Source organism: Ursus americanus, chromosome 33 (assembly GCF_024610735.1).
Source record: "Ursus americanus isolate L20-20 chromosome 33, mUrsAme1.1.p, whole genome shotgun sequence".
In the NCBI taxonomy this organism is placed as follows: domain Eukaryota; kingdom Metazoa; phylum Chordata; class Mammalia; order Carnivora; family Ursidae; genus Ursus; species Ursus americanus.
This window is the reverse complement of record NC_142159.1, coordinates 12,920,609-12,939,837: the sequence shown is the minus strand read 5'-3', so window position 1 is coordinate 12,939,837 and position 19,229 is coordinate 12,920,609. Positions and strand designations below refer to the sequence as shown.

The window sequence follows — 19,229 nt, the reverse complement described above, 5'->3', positions numbered from 1 at the left end:
AGTGCTCCTTGAGCCCCTCCTTACAAGCTTCAGAACAGTCAGTGATCTTGTCACTCCCCTGCTCAGAACCCGCAACGGCCCCCCTTTAAATGTAGGATGAATCCAAACCTCTGTCCCTGGCTGGGTCCTCAGATGGCAGCTCCTACCACCCACGCCCCAGAAAAATCTTGCACCAGCCATGCTGTCCTTTGGGCGGTTCCTACGAAATGCCAACCTCATTCTGCTCTCGGGTGTTCCCTCTAAGCTTTCGCGGCCTCCAGATCTGAACCCAAACCGGACCTCTCTCCTCCTTGGGGTCTGGGCCCAAATGCCCTTTCTTCACCTGTAAAATGGGCATGAGGTCAAAGTCTCACTCAGGGGGTTATTGCGAGGATCTGAAATGAGATGCGTGTAAGTGAAAAAGTGTAAGCTCCGTGCACGTGTTGATTACATTTATTGCTTACTGTATACAGTTGTACATTACGGCAGCATTCATCAAGTGCTAGGCTCACTGGAAGAAGACCTTAGGCATTGCGGAGCGACGGACGCGCCGGGAGGGTTGGTACAGACCGCAGCCAGCAGGTGTTAGGGAAGGGCCCGCAAGGGAATTGTTTATGCCCCCGAGTACTCGAGAAGGCTTTGGGGGGAGCCGGGGCTTGAGGGACGTGCAGAATTTGAAGGCACGGGGGGAGGATGAGGTGGAGGGACAGCAGGAGCAAAGCCCGGGAGGTGGCGCTGAGAATTGGAAGGTAGCAGTCCCGGCAGGGTACCCACCTGGCGGGCAGGGGAGGTGAGCAGTCACCCGAGCTCTCCAGGACGGGCGGAGAGGGAGAGAGGGGTTTGTCCCAACGTCCTCGGCGCGGCCGCTAGAGGGGACCCCCTCCAGGTGAGCGCAAAGCTCGAGAGGGGCGCCGCCTCCCCAAGTCGCTCCCCCTACGCTTCAAGCAAGCTTTGAGGCGCAGCCAATAGCCGGGGGCTGTCCCGCCCACCTCCTCCTCGCAGCCACTCGCCTGCCCGAAGTCCCCGCCAGCTTCTGACCGGCAGGCGGCCTGACAAATCAAATCGTGGCCTTTGAAAGCAAAACACTGCGGCACCCAGGCAGCTCTGGAGCTGGGGAAGGAATTAAGAAGGCTGTGCCTCCGGGTTGCGCGGAGAGTCTAAGTCATTTCTGAGAAACCTGTGATAGGTGGGCCCTAGAGGAGACCGCCGCCCGGTGAGTAGTGATTAAGCCTGAGACAGTGGGGACTTGAAATCAGCCTTCGTTTTTTCAGGAAAGGTAATGCATTTGGAATCATCTAACGCCCCCTAGTACAAATACCCTTCCTTCTTGCTGTCACCAGCCTTGCGGGTCTGGGTCTCGCTGCCTCGGAATGTTTTTTTCCCCATTTTTGCAGGGGAGCATGGGTTTGCCTTAATGTAGGTGATGGCAGGCTTTACCAAATCAGGAAGTGAAATGCAGTAACTTTGCCAAAATTATTTCTCTACACGCCGGCTCCGGCTTCCTGGCAATAGCAGATGGTGGAGTTAGCAGGTGGGATACGGGGACGCATTCTTGATCTACACTGGCTGCTGGAAGTTACAGTTTCCAGATCAATGGGAGGGCACTGAGGAGTGTAACCCTTTAGGGAGCCAAAGCCCAGGAAAGGGAAAGGGCTTGGCGTAACTGGCACTCACCACCAGCCAGAAGCTGAATCGTCAGGTGGTGGGAAAGGGCGTGTTTTATTGATTTTTTTTCAGATAGAGCCAAATTCTAATACAAACCCTACCCTTAGCAGCCAGGAGCTGTGGTCCTCTCATTTGTCCAACCTGCTCTGTGGGTTGGTGAAATAATTCATTGAGATAAGGTGGGGGGGGGGGGTGGTGGTGGTGGTGGTGATGGAATGGAAGCAAGTACCTGGAATTATCTTTCCTTTTTTGAGTCAATGACCCTGTGCTTACTGCTGGCTGTGAGGACCTCAGAATTAAGGGGTCGCTGGGAACACTTGCCTCTTGGGCATATGTTAGTGCTGGAAAAGTGCTTTGAAGGCAGAAAAGGAGATGCACTAGGCAAACAATGTGCGCTTTAAAAGGGAAAACAACTTCCAAAGAGTTCCTCCAAAGCTTTCCGTCCTAACTCCTACCTAGCTGAGGGAGAGCCTTCTGCCTTTGCAGGGGATGCCTCAGAGGCCTTTGTGCTGAGGCAAAGAGGGAAGCTGCTTTTTAAAAGAGAATTAAACAACACAGCTGGTGCAAAGACGGTTTAGGAGGCCTGGGTTTCCATCACCGGATTGGCATGTCCTCAAGGCCTGTTTGCTTTCTCTGACATCCTGTGGGCGGGGCTGGTACGGCTGTTGTATCTCTGGAGTTGTGGTTGATTAGGCCTGAGTAAGCCATTCCATTCTTGACTGCGAGCTGCCCCAGGTGCTCCACCAGCCTGCCTTTAGCCACTCAGTCAGTATGTATGGAAGTCACCATGCCTGGCTCTGGGCCAGACCTTGGCAAGCTGCAGCTGAACAGGGAATTCACACACCTCCCCAGTTTGGGCTCCAGTCCAGGCTGAAAGCCTGCAAGGGTCTCTCGGACGCCTCTCTCAGGGCCACTCTTCCTTCCTAAAGCTGCTATATTCAAAACATTAAAATACATAAATTTAACACAGTCATGCTTTTCACCCACACATAAAAGTATCGTGAAGAATAATTATGCTTTACACAAGATTGCAAATATTCATAGGTCTTTACAGTCAGAGAGGTCTGGTTTTGGGATGTGAGTTATAAAATTGGCTGATGAGTGTATCTTGTGTATATATTGTATATATATATGTACCATATGTATATGTGTATATATATAATTAAGGTATTAAATATATACCAGATGTATAATTTCATCTGGAGGCAGCAGCAATAATTTAATTTTGAGGCCCTTCAACAAAGTGAGACCTGAGCCAAATGGTCTTCGTGGCTGCCCCAGTGCTAAGCCCTGTATCCAGTGTCTCCCAGATGCTGGACACAGTGTTAGCCCTGTGACGTATGACTGTGCTGTTCACACCAGGAACCAGCATTCCTGGAGGCAGGGCTAGAGAACCCAAGGAACTGGGAGTTAAAGGACACAGGAGGCAACTTTCTAAAGCCTTGGGGGCATAGCAGAGGCTGTATCTTTTTGGCACATAGTAAGCCCTCCATAAATACTTGTTGCATGAATGCATGAAAGAAAGGAATATTTGTGGGTAAATTCAATAATTAAGTGATAAGAATAAAATTAATACTAATAATAGCTGCCATTCATTAGCCATTTGCTGTGCATGCATTTTACATGCGTTATTTCATCAAATTCTCACAACAACCCGGTGGCGGGGGTAGGAAGGTTATTATCTGTATTTCACAGCAGAGAAAACTACCTGCAAAGTTAAATGACTTGGCCAAGGCAAGCAGGTAGCATATGACAGATCAAAAGCTATAACATTTTTATATTAAAATAAACAGAGGAGCTGGGTGGCTCAGTTGGTTAAGCGTCTGACTCTTGATCTCAGCTCAGGTCTTGATCTCAGGGTGGTGAGTTCATGCCCCCGTGTTGAAAAAAAGAAAAAAAAACATAGACTTTGTAGTGGAATCCAAATTTGAATGGATTTTTTTTTGTTTTGTTTTAATTTTTACTATACGAGGACCTCAAAGAAGCCCTTAGCACTGTGGTAAGATGTTCTGGTCATGCCTCCCAGAACCCTAGGAGAATATACTTCATCTTTCTTCCTTATTTGGTAGAAAAGCTTGCCCTGCGCTGAAAATATCAGCCCGATAAAGTTAACAATGACAGTCCAAATTACTGTCACTGAGGATTTTACTTGAGGCCACATTATTACCCCCACTTTACAGATGAGACACCTGAGTCTCCCAGAGCCGATGTGATCCGGTCCCACAGGTCTTCTCCCGGGGCCCAGCATTACCTCACCTGTGCTCGGCTGACCCTCAGTAGCAGCTCAATTCTTCTGCCATCCACAGCGATCGCTTTTCTTCTCATTCTTTCCTCCCTAAGTCAGAACACAGATGGTTCCTTTTTCGTGGCAGCAGGATATTTTTTGGGAGGCCTGGAGAGGTAGACGAGGGCAGTATTCCATCTCTTATGTATAGGGGAGCCTATGGAAAAGGAAGGATTTAAATTAGGATGTGATGGGAGGAAAGAAGCAGGGGGATGAGAAAAGGTGACTTTTATGGGCCAGGGGAAAAGGTTCTGAGGCAGATGAGCCAAAGGCATGATACAATTTTCTGAAAGGCTTCACTTCTCATCATGGGGTGTGTTTTGTCCTCACAGTATTCCCTCCTTGGGTAACAAAGCTGGGCTCTATGTCTCCCTGTACATGCATTTTTAATGTTTCCCCCCACCCCCCAGAGCACCGCCAAGATAAGACATCGCACCCCTGTCCATCTGCTCCGGAGAGACAGAACTTGGCACTTCTCCCCGTGGAGGTGCGGGAGAGGCTGTCCGTCAGCCAGAAGAGCCGCAAAGTCCTCCGATGGCTGGGGAGAAGAGGTGAACACCGCCAGGAAAGATGGTCTCCAGTTTGGGCCCCGCATAGCGGCAGCTGCTCCAGCTCCCAGGCCTGGCCCAGGGAAGGTGCCTCTAGAACACCATGGACCGAGCCCACGGCGCGGCCCTGCAGCTGCGCCAGCTGCCGCCCACGAGCAGCGCCCACCCGCTCAGCGAGCTTCCCTTCTCCTACAAGGCAAGAGCTTTTATGGTTTTGAAATGTCGTGTTTTTCTAACAAGGGACTCACACAGTACAGCACTGGCTAACAGGCACGTCCAGGGTCTGCGTGCCTGTCACTGGCAGAAACAGGCAGGCCGCCCCCCCCCCCACCCCACGGGTAGGAGAACGTGTAATCCAGAGGAAAGAAACGCTGGTGGAAATACATAAAAATAGGGGGTTAGAGAAAGACGTAAAAATAGAAAGAGAAATATTTATGGGATGCATTCCCCCTTAGAAGATTTGCTGTTGTCGTTTTAAATCCCCTACTCTATTACTTTGAGGCAAGCTTTGTTTGTATTTCAGGGTATTTCCTTCCTGTGGTTTTTTTTTGGTGTTACGCATTTGGAATCAGATTGTACAGAAAGTTTTGTATCTTGGTTGTTTTCACTTAAGCCTATGCGTGGGGTATTTCCCCATGTCATGGAGTAGTAGTGATTTCACGCATACTTTTTGAATGATTGCCCAATCATCTACGTTGAGTTGCCATATCAAAATTTTCTGGACAGATGCCCTATTGCTGGGTCTTCAGGTTGTTTCTAATTGGGGGTGACTGTAAACAGGGCTGCAGTCCATGCTCCTTTGCTGTCTCTGAGAATTAGCTAGTCCTGGGAGAGGTGGTCCAGTGCCCGGTGAGCCAGGCCACAAATGCCAGCATCAAGTATACAGAACGTAAGAAAATACAGTTGGTTCTGTGATGCATGGAGGCCAAAGAGACAAATACAGAATCTAAGAAAACACACAGCACTCTCCCAGATGGGATTTCTAATAAGTTTCCATTTTAATTACAAATTAATTCAGTTACTTATTACAGAAATACCTTCGTGCCAGAGCAGAGGTGAATCAATTATGGTGACTCTACCAATACGCTTAAGAATTGAGGTGCCACCTGGGTGGCACAGTTGGTTAAGCTTCCCACACTTGGTTTCCACTCAGGTCCTGATCTCAGGGTTGTGAGATCCAGCCTGGCATTGGGCTCTGGAGTCGGCTTCAGACTCCCTCTCTTTCCCTCTCCCTCTCTCCCTCCCTCTGCTCCTCCCTGCTGTGCTCTCTCTCTCTCAAAAAAAAAAAAAAAAAAAATAGAATTGAAGTGGGAGACAGGCACATGGGCAAGGTTAGGAGCTAACTGAAGCTCCCCGGAGGGGGATAGGGAAGGGAAGGAAGAAGGGAGGGATTCGCACCCCTGCTCTGCTCCTTCTTAGCTGAGTGTCGTTGGCCATATGGCTTAGGCTCTCAGAGCTTCTGTTAAGGCTAGAATGGGGGTAGTAATAATACCTCCCTCCATCCCTCATCCCTCCACTCCTGTGCATCAATGAAAAAGTACCTAGCCCATGCAGTGGGCATGCAGGGGGTGCTTGACTCAGAAGTGCCCGCAGTTACAAAGAGGAGCTGATGAAGGTGCTTAAAGCAGAGGAAGGTGTGGTTAACTCTGGCTGGGGAAGTTGTTTCCCTCCTTGATTTTGTTAAGGCTATTTTGGTTGCAAGGAATAAAAACGCATTTCAGAGGCGATGAGGCAAAAGAGAAAAGTATTGTGAGACTACAGGGTAGCCGCTGGAACCAGAGGTAGGAAGGGCGGTGGGGGTTGGAAGGATTCAGACTCTTGCCCCACCTTGGACAGAGGGAAGACCTGATTGGCCCAGCTTGGGTCAGGTGTCGGCCCGGGTCCAATCTGTGGTGGGCAGGGGGTGGAGTCACACAGCGAGCAGGTTTCTGGGGCTCCCTCCCTGTGGGTGGCTCTTAGTGGAGATGGTGATATCGGCTGTGACGTCAGGCTGCCCCCAAATCATCTCTTATTTTGGGGGCAAGGAAAACATTGAGGAGGCCCAAGTCCAACTTGGTCCGTGAGGTGAAGTCAGGACCAACCCGTTTGCCTTGAATGGCAGCCCTGCTCTCTGCCCTGGTTGTTGGGGCTGGGGGCGGGGGGTGTTGAGGGGGCATTTGTGAAAGAGAAGCCAGCAGGCCAGCTTGCCCAGGAGGCAGCCTCGCAAGGGGTTCCTGGCATTGGAGGCTTGGCCTCAGTCTGGAAGAGTCGGGCCTCAGTTTCCTCTGTTCAGCAAATAGGCATTTCAGCTGAGCACCTGCTGTCCATGCCTGCGTGGGGTGGGGTGGGGGAGCTGTATAAATAATTGAGATATCGCTTACGCGAATGGGTTTATGGTCTAGCAGGGAGGTGGGGGAAGCTATTTCCTCCCCTCAGGACAGAATTTGATACAAAGGTAGAGAGCTGCCTTGCTGACTGCCTCTCGTGTGGCCCTCACCCCACTTCCCTCGCCAGCGGCACTTCCCACGCCCAGTCTGCACTCTGCGTACAGTGGCCGGAAGTCCTGGCTTGGGCCTCAGGTCCAAGTGTATTAATGGAGCCCCCTTCATTCCCACGGTGTCCCGGTGGGGACTACCTGTGTCCCAAGGATAAGGTCCTGATAGTTGGGAGGCCTCACTACTTCCTCCCCTGTAATACATTGGAGACCAAAGTGTTGGGGGCACCCGTTCAGGTCTGGCCCTGCCCCTAGCGCATGCGCGCTCTGTGACTTTGGCCAAGTCTTGGTCCTTCTCAGGCAGCTGAGATCCTCGGCTGGTGGCAACAGGCAACAGGTGTTAAGAGCATGGCCTTTAGAATCATGGCGTCAAATCCTAGCTCTCTCGCTTTCTATCATTATAACTTGGGGGAAAGTCGTGCAACTCTTCTGCAGGTCAGTTTTAAATCCATCTGACAGGGGTGGTTACAAGGATGACCTGAATGTGCAGATGAAGGAAATTGAAGCTGCCAGCACCATCCCCCGGTTCTGCCGATAGAAACCCTACCTATCCTTCCAGCTCCCGCTGGAGTATCACCTTTGGCAGTTTTCCTGGCAGGAAAGTATAGGTCCTTTATCATGCTTCCATAGCCAATTCCAGTTACTATAGTAATCCTCATGATCACGATGGCAGCGCACATTGGTTGAGTTTACTATGTGGCTGGGATTGTGCTGATCCCCACAAAGCCCCATAAGGTAGGCACTATTATGATCCCATCTTACATATTAGGAAACTGGCACAGAGAGGTTAAGTAACTTACCCAAGGCCACACAGTCAATAGGTAGTAAAGCTAGGATTCAAATTGAGTCTGTGCGTTGCCAAGGCCCGTGTTTTATCCACCACTCCCCGCTGCCCACACTGTGCCAGCCATTCTGGACATTCTTCTCTCCCCGGCATCAGTGATTACGCGTTGAAATGGCAATCCTGGGGAAGGTAATGCCTCCCCTGCTGGAGAAGGTAAGCGTCAGGGAGCTGGCCTGAAGTCAGATTACAGGGTAGCAGAGCCTGGTTAGCCAGACTGATGCCTCTCTTGGATTTGAATGTGAGTAACCCTCAGAGCAAGCCAAAACGCAGTTTATACTTAACTCTTGGCAGTTTCAAGCCCAAGGGATTGTGGGAGGTCAGTTTAAATAGCAAGTGATGACTGGTCTTATCACCATGGTGTTTAAATAGAGGCTCTTGTTGGCGGATGGAAGGCAGATGTTGGAACGGGAGATGGGAGCTGGTTTGACTCAGATACCACTATCCAAGCAAGGTTTCCTGCCTCCGTGACCTCAGGCTGCTTTTCTGGAAACTGTTATTTCCCAGAGTTATAGCTGATAAAAGATCAATTCTTGGAGCCAGAACGGTCCTTAGAGCTGCTGCTAATAATAGTGATAATAAAAAGGAAAATTGTAAAAAGAATAGGAACAAGCTAGAATTGTGTTAGTGCTTTTTATGTGCCGGTTGGTCTTTCAACGCGCGCCTTATTTCATGTAAGGTGACAATCCCGTGAGCGCTTACAGTCGCTCCATTTTTCAGGGGGGGAAGCTGAGGCTCGGAGAGTTACAGTAATTCCCCTGAAGTCACGCAGCGGTAATTGGCAGCAGCAGGACCCCAGCCCAGAGCTGCTGGTCTTCACCGTCCCCACGGGGAAGCGGAAACAGAGAAGGGACTTTGGTCTCGCTGCCCCACCCTTGATACTGAGGTCTGTTGATGTCACGCCGAGCAAGCCCCAGAGTGTGAAAGCTTGCTGCCTGCCTCTCGTGTGGCCCTCACCCCACTTCCCTCGCCAGCGGCACTTCCCACGCCCAGTCTGCACTCCGCGTACAGTGGCCGGAAGTCCTGGCTTGGGCCTCAGGTCCACATGTATTAATGGAGCCCCCTTTATTCCCACGGTGTCCCGGTGGGGACTACCTGTGTCCCAAGGATAAGGTCCTGATAGTTGGGAGGCCTCACTACTTCCTCCCCTGTAATACATTGGAGACCAAAGTGTTGGGGGCACCCGTTCAGGTCTGGCCCTGCCCCTAGCGCATGCGCGCTCTGTGACTTTGGCCAAGTCTTGGTCCTTCTCGGGCAGCTGAGATCCTCCGCTGGCAGCGCCCCCGCTGAGGTATTTGCCTTCCAGATGAGGATGGCCCTTGCCTCCTTCCTCCCCTCCCTCCCACCTCAGTGGGCTCTGCCCAGTGAAGCCGAGAGCCGGTAGGGAGCCGGACTGGATGTTGCCTCAGGTACATCCTCCCCGCCTGACATTGCGGGTGAAGGAACTCGAGCCAAAGACGTCGCGCTGAAGGCCTGGCCTGAGGCCAGCACCAGGGGGTCTCACAACCCGGCCCTCGGTGGGAAACCGTTGTTTCAGTCTGGGACAGAGTCACGGAGTCCAGGGTCGAATCCCTGTTCTGGGTTAGCCTTCCACGTACGTGGCTTGTCCAACACGTACCACTTTGGATAACTTCTGTCAACACACCTGGTGTGGTTCCTGTGCCGAAGAGGAGCACGGAGGCTCGTCCAGAGGCAGGAGCCACTCAGGCACTGCCCCTCACATCCCTCCCTGCCCGCAGACGCAGGCACCCCCATTTTACAGGAGGAGGAGCTTAATGTCAGGAGCTCTGTGCACCTCAACTCTTTGGCCAGTATCTTGAGGGCTGCTCATGGGTGTGTGTTCAAACTGTGTAACCCCTGGGCCGGTGGCATTGCCTTTGCTTGACTTTAAATGCTCATCAGATTGAACCAAGCACCACTTCACAAGGGCTTGGGGCATAATTAACATTGATGAAGCCCTTTGAAATGCCTGGATGAAAGGACATTTAATTATATTGTGCTGTTACTAACCCTGTCTGTCCGTAGCCAGTTATTATGCATGGAGATTAATATGCTGGTGGAAACGGCCTCTAAAAGAAACTCAGCTGCCCATGTCACTAGTAGGAATGTCGCACTTACGAGGTGGGGTTATTTTTTTCCTAGTATACTTTGCCACCTTTGAAAGACACCTGAGAGAACGCAGTGGGAGACGGTCTGGAGTAGTTAAACCATCAGGAGACTGGAAATCAGGCCTCGAGCCACACAAATCCTCCCATCCCCACCTTGGGCAAGTTCTTGCACTTCTCTGGGCCTTCCTTTGTTCACGTGTAAAGTCCTTCTGACTTGGGTGCAGAAATTAGGACTCATAACTGTTCCCACTTCATCAGGTGGTTGTGGCCCAAAGGCCTGGAAAGGGCTTCGCACCACACCTAACGTGTAGATATAGAAATACTCCAGAAACACCTGCCTTTATTATCCTAGGAACCTTTTAACCTTGTTTTCCTGCTGCTCAGATGGGTTTTCCTTGTGAGTTTTACAGTTTTTATCTCTAGGTTTCGGCCCTCCTCCCCCTCCTCCCCGAAACAGTATTGACGTGTGTGTGTGTGTGGCGACAGCAGCCGGTTTCCCTTCTCCATCACTTTACTTCCACCCGCCGAGTTGTTAACAACACACTGTCAGGCGGCCTTGTGGATTTCGTCCACATCTCGTCAGAGGACAGCTTGGTCTCTTGGGGTAAAAATAAAATAGCGGCTACCAGTTATAGGTTGAACCGTATGAAACTACCATTTTGTATAGGTCAGAACGGCTGAACAGTGGCAATTTTATACGGTTCACGCTAATTCCAAGTTCCCGAGCTCAGCGCTTTCTCCCGATGACCTCAGGAGGGCCACGCACCTGCTCTGAGCGAGGGGCACTGTCGTGCCAGCTAGCGGTGGAGATGAAGCACATCTCCCAGCCGGCCCACCTTCGAAGCTGTCTGTAGCTGTGTGACCCCCACGCGTCCTCTGAACAGCCCTCGCTCTGGTCTCAGCTTTCTGCACAACCGCTAGAGCCTGTTCCTGGCTCACCCTTGTTCACCATAAACGGAAGGAGGCCTGTGAGGTGTTGTCAGAACCAGAACCAGAGTCCTTTTGTCTCCTACCTGCCCAAGGCAGTTCCTTTCAACCATTTATCATTTGCGTAGGTAAACTGAGTTTCTGGGCCCGGTGCCTGCCTGGCCCCCGATCTCGGCCTCCATGAGGCTGACGTCTTTGTCTGTACCCTTAATGAGGCACACTTAGCGAAGGGCTCCCCGTGTATTGCCTCACTCTTCCTTTGGTTGACATCTAAAACTTAAAACTTGGGTTGCAAGTTTATGTTTGCCAAGTATGTCATTTCTGGCACATTTTAATTCTAGTATTTTTTTTATAGCGCCTGGAACATAAAGCCCACTTGATATCTACCATCAGCCTTCTGAAAAAGCTCCTCTTCAGCAGTGGGAAATTTTACATCATTCCCTTTTCTCCTTACTTTTATATTTCCCTTATGTGTCCCCCACAGAATTTTGTCCCCAGACAGTGTCTAGCTTTTACCACTTAAACATTTTATGGACACTTATCATACTTGTCTATAAGAAAGAATGTAGGGGCGCCTGGGTAGCGCAGTCGTTAGGCGGCTGCCTTCGGCTCAGGGCGTGATCCCGGCATTCCAGGATCGAGTCCCACATCGGGCTCCTCCGCTGGGAGCCTGCTTCTTCCTCTCCCACTCCCCCTGCTGTGTTCCCTCTCTCGCTGGCTGTCTCTCTCTCTGTCAAAATAAATAAATAAAAATCTTAAAAAAAAAAAAAAGAAAGAATGTAAAATGTACAAATTTCACTTTTTAATTTTTCTTTGACCTAAGGCTTGTGAAATAACAAAAATTCAACCAAGTAAATTTTGAAGCTCTAACTAACTTTATTAATTGATCCATGAATCAGGCAGCATCACGTCTAGCAAGTGCAGGGGAGCTCCAAAGGGCTACAGAAAGGGAAGAGTTTTTTTTTTAAAGATTTATTTATTCCAGAGAGAGAGAGAGAGCGCGCGCACGTGTGTATGCATGTGTGTGCAGGGAGGGGGGAGAGGGAGAGAAACTCAAGCAGAATCCCTGCTGAGTGTGGAGCCAGACTTGGGGCTCGATCTCATGACCCTGAGATCATGACCTGAGCCAAAATCAAGGGTTGGACACTTAACTGACTGAGCCACCCAGGTGCCCTGAAAGGGAAGAGTTTTTAAAGGTAAGACAAAGTTCTAAACAGAAAAAAGAATTATTTCAAGTGAAGTGACCTTCCTTTGGGGACAAACAGGTCCTCTTAGGTACATTACCTCATCTTCCTTTGGGGGATAGACAGGGCCCATGTGACAGATTACCTTATTGGTGCTGATCAGAAGATTCCTGGGGGGACGCCTGGGTGGCTCAGCTGTTAAGCGTCTGCCTTCAGCTCAGGTCATGGTCCCAGGGTCATGGGATCGAGCCCCGCATCAGGCTCCCTGCTCGGCAGGAAGCCTGCTTCTCCCTCTCATACTCCCCCTTGCTTGTGTTCCCTTTCTTGCTGTCTCTCTGTCAAATAAATAAATAAAATCTAAAAAAAAAAAAAAGAAGATTCCTGACTGACCCATTAAGATGACCTTTCTGGAGGAGGATAAAGCTTCAGTTAGATTAAGTATTAAGCCCCAGTTTGGTGATTTTACATAAGTGGTGCCATTTTGGGCCTCTGGTTTTCTTTTTAACAGGTTCAGAAGTACCGACTCAATCCAGAAGTTCTTTATTGATACGATTGAATAAAAGCAATTGGTGAATGTAATATAAAGTTTGATAATTATTAAGCATAAAATAACATTGTATTAGGAATGAATATCTAATATCTAATATCTATCTATTGTATTAGGAATGAATATCTAAATGAGAAGAATGGGACTCCCCCCCCCCAATATTCAAGACAAATATTACTGATTGCTAAAATGAGACAGATTTTAACATCCGTTCTGTTGCAGGTTTTGGGTTTTATAGCTGAGGTGCTGAGAACAGGATTTGTTTTGCTTTCGCAATATAGGTTCCCTTCCCTTCTAGATTCTTTGGCTAGTCTAATAATTAAATTGACATAAGACAGATTCATAGGAGAAAATTTTAATTTCATGTATATGGGAACCACAAAGAGATGATACTCAAAGAAGGAACCAAAGCAGGCAGCTTTGATACCTTTTAGACAAAGAAACAATAAATTTGTGAAGAATTGACAAGACAAAGGGATTTGGGCTTGGGGTAGTAAATTAATGAGGTAGTAACAAGGTTTGTTTTTATAGCCTTCTTGGCCCTAAATTTCCTCTCTCTGGTGGTAAGGATGTCTCTCTTCCTCCTGGTACATATTGGGAAAGTACCTTTCACATGGGAGATTTATTTCCTGCTTTCAGGGGGCAAAAGGGGGCTCCGAGTACCCTTCTTGTACTGGCTGTTTCTTAACTTTAATTCAAAATAATCAATATGCCAAAATGATATATTTTGGGGTCATGTGTTCTCCTCAACAATTTCTGTGAAGTTTACCGAAAAGGTATTATCAATTATGCTGATAAATTTTCACTTAGAGGCACGTTGGATTAACCTATCTAGAAAGGATTGGGGAAATTGACATCTTGTTAATTTTACTACACCATTGCCTATGTTGTGTTGCAATACATATATTTTATTTAAAAAGATTTTTTAAGTAAGCTCCAACTCAAAACCCTGAGGTCAAAAGTTGCATGCTCCACTGACAGAGCCACCAGGTGACTCAATACATATATTTTAATACTATACATACAATACTATAGTATTTGTACATACAAATGTAATTATAAATGCTTTATCACATGCTTGAATATGGTAATTGTAATCCCCAGCACAATCACTAAGAAAATAACTCAAAAATAAATAGTGAAGGAAATGATAAGGGAATTAAAATGGTCCACTAGAGGGGCACCTGGGTGGCTCAGTCAGTTGAGTGTCTGACTCTTGGTTTCAGCTCAGGTCATGATCTCATGGGTTAAGAGATCAAGCCCCACACTGGGTGGGGCGGGGGGGGTCTCTGCTCAGCAGGGAGTCTGCTTGAAGATTCTTTCTCTTTGCCCCCCTCCCTGTTCCCGTGTGTGCTCTCTCTCTCAAATAAATACATGAAATCTTTTTAAAAAATGGTACAGTAGAAAATATATCTATTTAACACAAAAGAAGGCAGTAATGGAGAAACTGAGGAACAAAAAGAGACATGACATGTAGAAAACAAAACAACAGAAATCCTTACTTATCAGTAATTACATTAAATGTAAATGACTTAAACTCTCCAATTAAAGGGGAGAGATTGACAGAATAGATTTTTTAAGAAACAGAATCCAAGTATATGCTATTTACGAGACACTCACTTTAGATTCAAAGACAAAAATGAGAGGGATGCCTGGGTGGCTCAGTCGGGTAAGCATCCAACTCTTGATCTCAGCTCAGGTCTTGATCTTAGAGTCGTGAGTTCAAGTCCCACATTGAAGCCCACTTAAAAAAACAAACAAAGACAAAAATGAGGTAGGAAGTGAAAAGACGGGAAAAGGTATTCCATGCAAACAGTAACCAAAAGAGAGCTGGACTGGCTATACCAACATTAGACAAAATAGACTTTAAGATGAAAATTATTATGCGTATCAAAGAAGGACATTATGTAATGGTAAAAGAGTCAATCTATCAAGAAGATATAACAAAAATAAAATATGTATACACCAAAATACATGAAGCAAAAATGGACAGAACGGAAAGAAGAAACAGGCAGTTCAGCAGTTACCAGGGTCCTGGAATCAAGCCCTGCGTTGGGCTCCACGCTCAGCAGGGAGTCTGCTTGAGATTGTCTCCCTCTCTCTCTGCCCCTTCCCCTGCTTGCACATGCTCTCTTTCTCTCTAAAATAAATAAATCTTTAAAGAAAGTAAATAAAAATACAAATACTTTATTGCTTAAAAATGCTAATCATTATCTGAGCTTCAGCAAGTCACGGTCTTTTTGCTGGTGGAGGGTCTTGCCTCCATGTTGATGGCTGCTGACTGATCAGGGTGCTGGGTGCTGAAGATGAAAGTGGCTGCAGCAATTTCTTAAAATAAGACAACCGCGAAGTTTGCTGCGTTGATTGACTCTTCCTTTCATGAACGATTTCTCTGTAGTGCGGGATGCTGTTTGAAAGCCTTTTACCCACAGTAGAACTTCTTTCAAAATTGTAGTCAATCCTCTCAAACCCCACTGCTGCTTTATCAACCAAGTTTATGTAATATTCCAAGTCATTTGCTTCATTTCAACGATCTTCCCCTGGAGTAGATTCTATCCACCACTTTCTTTGCTCATCCATAAGAAACACCTCCTCGGGGCGCCGGGGTGGCTCAGTTGGTTGAGTGACCAACTCTTGATTTCAGCTTGGGTCATGATCTCAGGGTTGTGGGATCTAGCCCCATGTCAAGCTCTGTGCTCCGTGGGGAGCCTGCTTGAGATTTTCTCGCTCTGCCCTTCCCACTGGTGTGGGCTTCCACACTCTCTCACTCTTTCTCTCTCTCTTTAAAATACGTAAATAAATCTTTAAAAAATAAAAAAATAAGTAAAAAGGAAAATAACAAGTGTTGGCAAACATGTGGAGAAATTGGAGTCCTCTGCTGGTGGGAATGTACACAGGTGCAGCCACTATGGAAAACCGTTTGACAGTTTCCCCCCAAAAGTTAAAATAGTCACTATAGATACCCAAGAGAATCAAAAATATATGTTTGTATGAAAACTTGTACAGCATGTTAATAACATCATTTGCAATAGACAGAAAGTGGAGATCACTCAAATGTAACTGGTGAATGGATAAACAGAATGTGTTCTATCCATTGATGCAATATTATTTGACCATAAAAAGGAAGGAAGTACAGGTACATGTTATAACATATGAACCTTAAAAATATTATGCTCGGTGAAAGAAACCAGACACAACCACATACTGTAGGATTCCATTTATTATATGAACTGTCCAGAATAGGCAGTCCATAGAGACAGGAAGTAGATTAGTGGTGGCCAGGGGCTGTGGTGACCGGGAGTGGAGAGGGACTGCCAGTGGGTTTGGGGTTTCTTTTTTGGGATGGTGGAAATGCTCGGGATTTAGAGAGTGGTGTGGTTGTACAACACTGATGAAAACTGGTCATTTCAAATATTACGTTGCAACTGTAGAAATCAGATCTGCATCCTGTTTGTTGTTGTTGCTTGTTGTGGTTTATTAGTGTTTCTTGTTGTATGATCTTTCTAAACTCTTTTTGCAAAGTCTGTGTCCTCTGTGTGGGCAGCCTGATGACGTCTGTTCCTGTTCAGTGGTCAGCTTGAGTTTTGACAGTTTCCTTAACCGCCTAGAGCCAAAAAAGGAAAAAAAGAGGAAAAAACCCTCCCCCAATTCTCCCACTCTTTGCAGACTGGTTGTGTCTTGGGGCCTTCCAATGCTGAGCCAGGCCGTTCACCGCTCACTCTGTCTTAGCCTTTGCTCCCTGCTTGCACCCAGCCTGAAGGCCAGCCAGAGGTCAAGGCTACTGTTTTCTCAGGTGTTTTTGGAGCATGCATCCCGCCCTGGCCACATACATGGCCTTTTCAATTCCTCAGTATACGTGGAGACTTAAGAAAGCTCTTATCCTTTATGTATCTCATTCCCCAGACTACTCCTGCCCAGGCTTTTCCTTCTGCCTATCGCTCATCCTGAGTACTGTTCCTTGCCCCAAGCTGTTACACAGCCAATACTTGTGCCTTTAAAGGCTTTGGTCATTAACAGCCTGAGAATCTGTCCCTAGCCCTGGGATCCCTCCACGTCAGACAAAACAAAAACAAGCCCTGTGCCAAGGCTTCAGGGGTTACCAGACAGGTCAGAACCCACAAGCACAGTTAAAAATAATAATAATAATAATAATTTTATATATTGCTCTCTCTGCATCCTTGTGGCTGCCACAGGTCTGGGGTGGAAGGGATTTAAAATGCCACAGTGCTTTCGTACCATAAAGCAACAGCTTGTTTCTTCACCATGCCTTCCTCTGGTTGTTACACGTTTTTGGCTAGACTCCAGAGTTTTATAAAAATGTGATTCTGATGGTTTTTGCCAGTGCATTAGTTATTTTTCTGAGGGGATGGGTTCCTGAAATTCTCTATTCCACCACTTTATCAATGACATCACTTATAACATTGTGAATATACCAAAAACCACTGAATGAGATACTTTAAAAAGGTCAAAATGGTAAATTTTATGATTTGTGAATCTTACCTCAGTAAATGATGGGTTAACTAAAGGTATGCTAGGTTTCTAGAATGGCCTTAAAGAATATTTAGAGGCAGGCATTAAAATGGGAAGACGTTAAAATACGTAGCTGGGCAAAGAAAGGGGGTGGGGGGATTAAGCAGTAGAATCATACACACTCGAGAATCAGATGGAAGATGAAAGTCACCTATTAGTGAATATCTGGGATAGAATCAGATCTTGAGTCCCAGACAAAAATTGCTGGATCATTAAGCGAGCCTGGTTTATTAAGGAAATATATCAGTTAGCTCCTGCTGTGTAACAAACCACCCGAAAACCTAAACTTAAAAACAACAATCATTTCACTGCTCATAATTCCACAGGTCAAGAATCTGGACAGGATCCAAAAGAATTGAAATCAGGATCTAAAAGAGATAATAGCACTTCAATGTTGATTGCAGTACTATTCACAATAGTCAAGATATGGAAATAACCTAAATGTCCATTGATAGTTGAATGAAGAAAGAAAACATGATGCATACATACAGTGGAATATTATGCAGCCTTGTAAAAAAAAGACATCTTGCCATACGTGACAACATGGATGAACCTTGAAGACGTAATGCTAAGTAAAATAAGTGCTATGGGCTAAATGTTTGTCACCACCCTTTCCCCATTTATATGTTAAAGCCCTAATTCCTAGTGTGATGTTTTGGAGGTAGGACCTTTGGGAGATAATTAGGTCATGAAAGTGGGGCCCTCATGAATGAGATTAGTGCTTTATAAGAAGAGACACAAGAGGGAAATAATCTCTCTCTGACATGTGAGGATACACTAAGAAGGTATCCATCTGCAAACCAAGATGAGAACTCTAAGCAGGAATAGAATCAGCCAAAACCTCAATCTTGGACTTCCCTAGTCTCTAGAACTATGAGAGATAAATGTTTATTGTTTAAGTCACCCAGTCTGTGGTATGTGTTAGAGCGGCCTGAACTAAGACAGTAAGCCAGTCACAGACAGACAAGGACTGCATGATTCCACCTCTATGAGCAGTCTACCAGAGTCGAACTCATAGAATCAGAGAGGATGGCGGCTGCTGGGGCTGGTGGCGTGAGGAAATGGAGCTGCTAATCAACAGGCGTGAAGTCTCAGTTATGAAGGATGAATACATCCTAGAGATCTTTGTGCCTACAGTTAACAGCACTACATTGTACACCTCAGTTGTTAAGACGGTAGATCTTATGTTAAGTGTTCTTACAATAAAGTTTTTTTTAAGAAACAAAGAATGTGGGCAGGGCTCAGCAGGAATGACTCCTCTTTGCTCCATATAGTGTTGTCTAGGGTGCTCGGCTGGGACTAGAGCTGGAGAATCCAAGATGGAGTCACTCATGCCTGGAGCCTCAGCTGGGATGGATGGCTCACTCAGCTGGCAGTTGGCTGAGATGGCTGGGCCTATCTCTTCTCTGGGTGTTGACCAGGCCTCCTTGTATAGCTGGTCTTCCACAGGGTGCCTCTCTCTTCTTATGGATAGGCTGGACTTCCTTATATGTGGTTGAGTTTCCTTCTGTGCAAAAGTAGAAATTATACGGCCTGAGCCCAGAAGTCCCCAACCCTCATTTGCATATCATGCTGTTGATCACAAACCCATCCAGATTCAAGTGGTGGGGGGAAAATTTCCCCCCTCTTGACGGGAGTTGTGAGAGAAACGGTTGGCAGCCATCACTGCAATTTGCTACAAATGGTAACCCCAACTTTGGGAGGGTATAATTGTGAAAGTATAATGGTAAAAGTCCTGTCTCTCCACCAGGCCCCCACTGACACCACCCAGTAGGAGAAGGTTGCGTCATTGCTGCCAACTGGGGGTACAAGTCCAGGCTCCCCATGTGGGCTCTTCTCACTCTGTGGGGACAGGGGGTGCCTCATCACTCGACCCCAGATCCCTCCTTGGCTTTCTCTGATAATCCCAGCTTGTGAGTTGAGGTGCCTTGTTATAGCCATGAAAGGCTGGAAATCTAGCCCCCCTACTTGGCTTATGCTGGTGTGGGGGTGGGGGTATCTTTTTTTTTTTTTTTTTTTCCTGTGATGTTTGGAACAGGACTTGTCTTAAAGTTTTCTGTCTTGCTTGGCTGCTCATCTCCTGGTCATTTGACTAGACAACACGGGCTCTCTTAGAGCTTTTTTGTCTATACTTGTTGATACT

At 47.1% G+C, this 19,229-nt stretch overlaps 2 protein-coding genes across 6 annotated transcripts in view; one reads left to right on the top strand and one right to left on the bottom strand.

Moving 5' to 3' along the window:
* Window positions 1–907, bottom strand: part of STPG1 (sperm tail PG-rich repeat containing 1) — a 48,069-nt gene extending 47,162 nt beyond the window's left edge. For all 4 annotated transcript variants that reach the window (XM_045782281.2, XM_087858654.1, XM_045782278.2 and 1 more), the window contains exon 1: window positions 754–907. The gene's annotated coding sequence lies outside the window, so the exon portion shown is untranslated. The remainder of the gene's footprint in view (window positions 1–753) is intronic.
* A 129-nt stretch (window positions 908–1,036) lies between these two features.
* The window catches only part of NIPAL3 (NIPA like domain containing 3), a 50,493-nt gene continuing 32,300 nt past the window's right edge, over window positions 1,037–19,229 (top strand). Inside the window, exons 1-2 of one of the 2 annotated variants that reach the window (XM_045782107.2) lie at window positions 1,037–1,192; window positions 4,339–4,672. In XM_045782107.2, coding sequence (XP_045638063.1) covers window positions 4,580–4,672 — 93 coding nt within the window. In that variant the 5' untranslated portion in view covers window positions 1,037–1,192; window positions 4,339–4,579. Of the gene's footprint in view, window positions 1,256–4,338; window positions 4,673–19,229 lie in introns of both variants that reach the window. The other variant, XM_045782108.2, reaches the window with a different exon arrangement.